The sequence below is a fragment of the Psammomys obesus genome, unplaced genomic scaffold, assembly GCF_907164565.1.
Source record: "Psammomys obesus unplaced genomic scaffold, mPsaObe1.curated_primary_1811, whole genome shotgun sequence".
NCBI lineage: Eukaryota > Metazoa > Chordata > Mammalia > Rodentia > Muridae > Psammomys > Psammomys obesus.
In genome coordinates, this window is record NW_026592122.1 from 12,036 (window position 1) to 14,698 (window position 2,663).

The 2,663-nt window shown below is 51.1% G+C and overlaps 1 protein-coding gene across 1 annotated transcript; it reads left to right on the forward strand.

Moving 5' to 3' along the window:
• The first annotated feature begins 270 nt into the window (after positions 1-270).
• LOC129681158 (protein sprouty homolog 4-like) lies at positions 271-1,179 on the forward strand. The gene has a single exon (XM_055613036.1). It carries the CDS (start codon positions 313-315, stop codon positions 1,177-1,179), a length of 867 nt encoding a protein of 288 aa, XP_055469011.1. The 5' UTR covers positions 271-312.
• Positions 1,180-2,663: the final 1,484 nt, after the last annotated feature.

Consider the following 2,663-nt stretch of genomic DNA (forward strand, 5'->3'; position numbering starts at 1 on the left):
TCTTGCTGCTTAGAAGAAACAAGTCCAGGACATTTCCTCTCATACATTTCCTAATGAAATCCTCAACTTAAAACTGTGAAGGATTGACAACCTCGCCACCAAGGCAGCAAGCAGAGCTAACAGCGCGGAGCTGGCACTGCAGGACTCAAGGAGCCTTGCTGGTTCCTCTGACCATCGTCTGTGAGTACAACGGCACATGACCCGCTCGGGTTTGGGTATTTACACAGACTTGGAGCAACACGTGTGACTCTGCAGCTCCTCAAAGGCCCCTAAGAAGCCTGTCTCTTGGTGCAGTCCAGGACCTGCAGCCTCATGGATCCCAGGATCCCACAGAGCGTCGTGCCTTTGACTCCCAGCTCAGTCATGGTGCAGCCCATCCTTGACAGCCGAGGGACCCACAGCCGGCTCCAGCATCCTCTCACCATCTTATCCATTGACCAGCTAAGGCCCAGCCACGCGGAGAATGACTACATAGACAACCCTGGCCTGGCCCCCACTGCAGACCGAGAGCTGGCTCTTATACGTGCCAGCAGTGACGATGATGTTACTCACCATTGGATCATCATCAACGACAGGCCCAGCTCTGTAAGCAGCAGCAGCAGCAGCAGCAGCACTTCCTTAGACCAGAGTCTACTAGACCACACGGCTCTATCACCAGTGCCTGAGCAGGCCTCAGCCACTGCCGTGTGCCTCCAGCCCAAAGCGGTCCATCGTAAACCACTGTCGGAGCTAGACAAGCACTTCTTGCTGTGTGAGGCCTGTGGGAAGTGTAAGTGCAAAGAATGTGCATCCCCTCAGAAGTTGCCCTCCTGCTGGGCCTGCAACCAGAAATGCCTTTGTTCCGCCCAGAACCTGGTCAACTATGGTACGTGCATGTGCCTAGTGAAAGGTATCTTCTACCACTGCATTAATGAGGATGATGAGGGCTCCACCGCTGACCATCCCTGCTCCTGCTCCTGCTCCCGCTCCAAATGCTGCACCCGCTGGTCCCTCATGAGTGCCCTTTCTGTGGTGCTGCCCTGTCTGCTGTGCTACCTGCCGGCCACAGGCGGTGTCAGGCTGGCCCAGTACGTCTACGACCGCCTGAGACGCCCTGGTTGCCGCTGCAAGCATGAGAACAGTGTTATCTACAAGGCAGCCAGCGGGGACACAGAGGACAGCAGGTCCGATAAGCCTTGACACTTTGGAGTCGGCACTGCCTTCGGAAATGTGGTCCCTCCTGCCAGTCTCCTGAGGCTGACCTTTTTCATCTGTCCTCTCCTAAACCCTAACTGGAAAAAAAAAAAAAACAAAAAAAAAAAAACACAAAAAGAAAAAAAAAAAAAAAAACGGCAGAGAACACTACCACCCACTCTTGAGCCTCCAAAAGGATGAAGATGCACCTTGGGGATTTTTGTGGTCTTGAAACTTTATGTCAAGCAGCAGTGACAGTGTCAGGGTGTGGTGCTTAGGGGCCAATTTTCCTATTTCAGAAGGTGGAGCACAGATGTGGACACTAATGTGGAAGTTCAGCCACTCGATGACATTCCCAGGCCCTTCTCTCAACTTCTCCCTCTCACTTTGCCACTGTCTCTGGCTCCTGCAGGAGCCTCCTGCCTGGGAGGAACAGTTAATGGAAGATAGGCTACCTGGAAGAAGACCCTCGGAGCCTGGACTTCTATCTTTTCCTCCTCTCCATGCCTGTTGGCTTTGGCCTCTTGGAAAGGTACATCATAGCAATTCCTGCTTGTACATACTTGATGGCGGAGAACAAACTCACCAGTGAGCCTAAGCCTCCCTGGACCACAGGATGGATAAGGAGCCACTGGGCAATGTGTTCCTCCTAGCTTCAGTGACTAACTTGGGGGTGTCCACTCGTCACAGACTGGCCTGCCTACTATATGTCCTGAGTTCTCTCTACTCTGATTCTTTGGAGAAACTTGCTGGGATAAGAAGGCCAGGGTGGAAGGTAGGATACCTGGAGGAAGACCCTAGGAAGGTTGTTTAAATCTCATTCAGAATGGCAAGCAGGATAGACACCAAAAGCGGTGGGAGAGGGAAAAGTATGGGAGCCTTCTATAGAGGGTCTTCTGAAAGGCTCCACTCAACAGGATATAAAAGCAGGTGCTGCAACTCACAGCCAAACTTTGGGCAGAACATAGGGAGTCTTATGGAAGAAGGGGAGAGAGGGATAGAAGGACACAGAGGGGACAGGAGCTCCACAAGGAGACCAACAGAGCTGAAAAAATCTGACCCTCAGGGAGTCCTACAGAGACTGATGCACCAACCAAAGACCATGCATGGAGGATCTAGACCCCCTGCTCAGATGTAGCAAATGGGTAGCTCAGTCTCTATGTGGGTCCCCGAATGAGAGGAGCAGGGGCTGCCTCTGTCATGAACTCAGTTGCCTGCTCTTTGTGATCACTTCCCCCTGGCAATTTGACTTTTTGAGGCCACAGAGGAAGATGATGAAGGAAATCATTATGAGACTTGATAAGCTATGGGAAGATGGCAGGGGAGGAGAACTCCCCCTTTCAGTGGACTAGGGGAAGAGGATAGAGAAGAGGGTGGGCCCAGGAGGAGATGAGGGAGGGACCTGAAATCGGGATATGAAATGAATCAATTGTAAAAATTAAATAAATAAATAAATAAATAAATAAATAAATAAATAAATAAATAAATAA

Bases quoted from the DNA above. Each gene is read 5' to 3' on its own strand.
- LOC129681158 (XM_055613036.1), top strand. From the start codon at position 313: ATGGATCCCAGGATCCCACAGAGCGTCGTGCCTTTGACTCCCAGCTCA.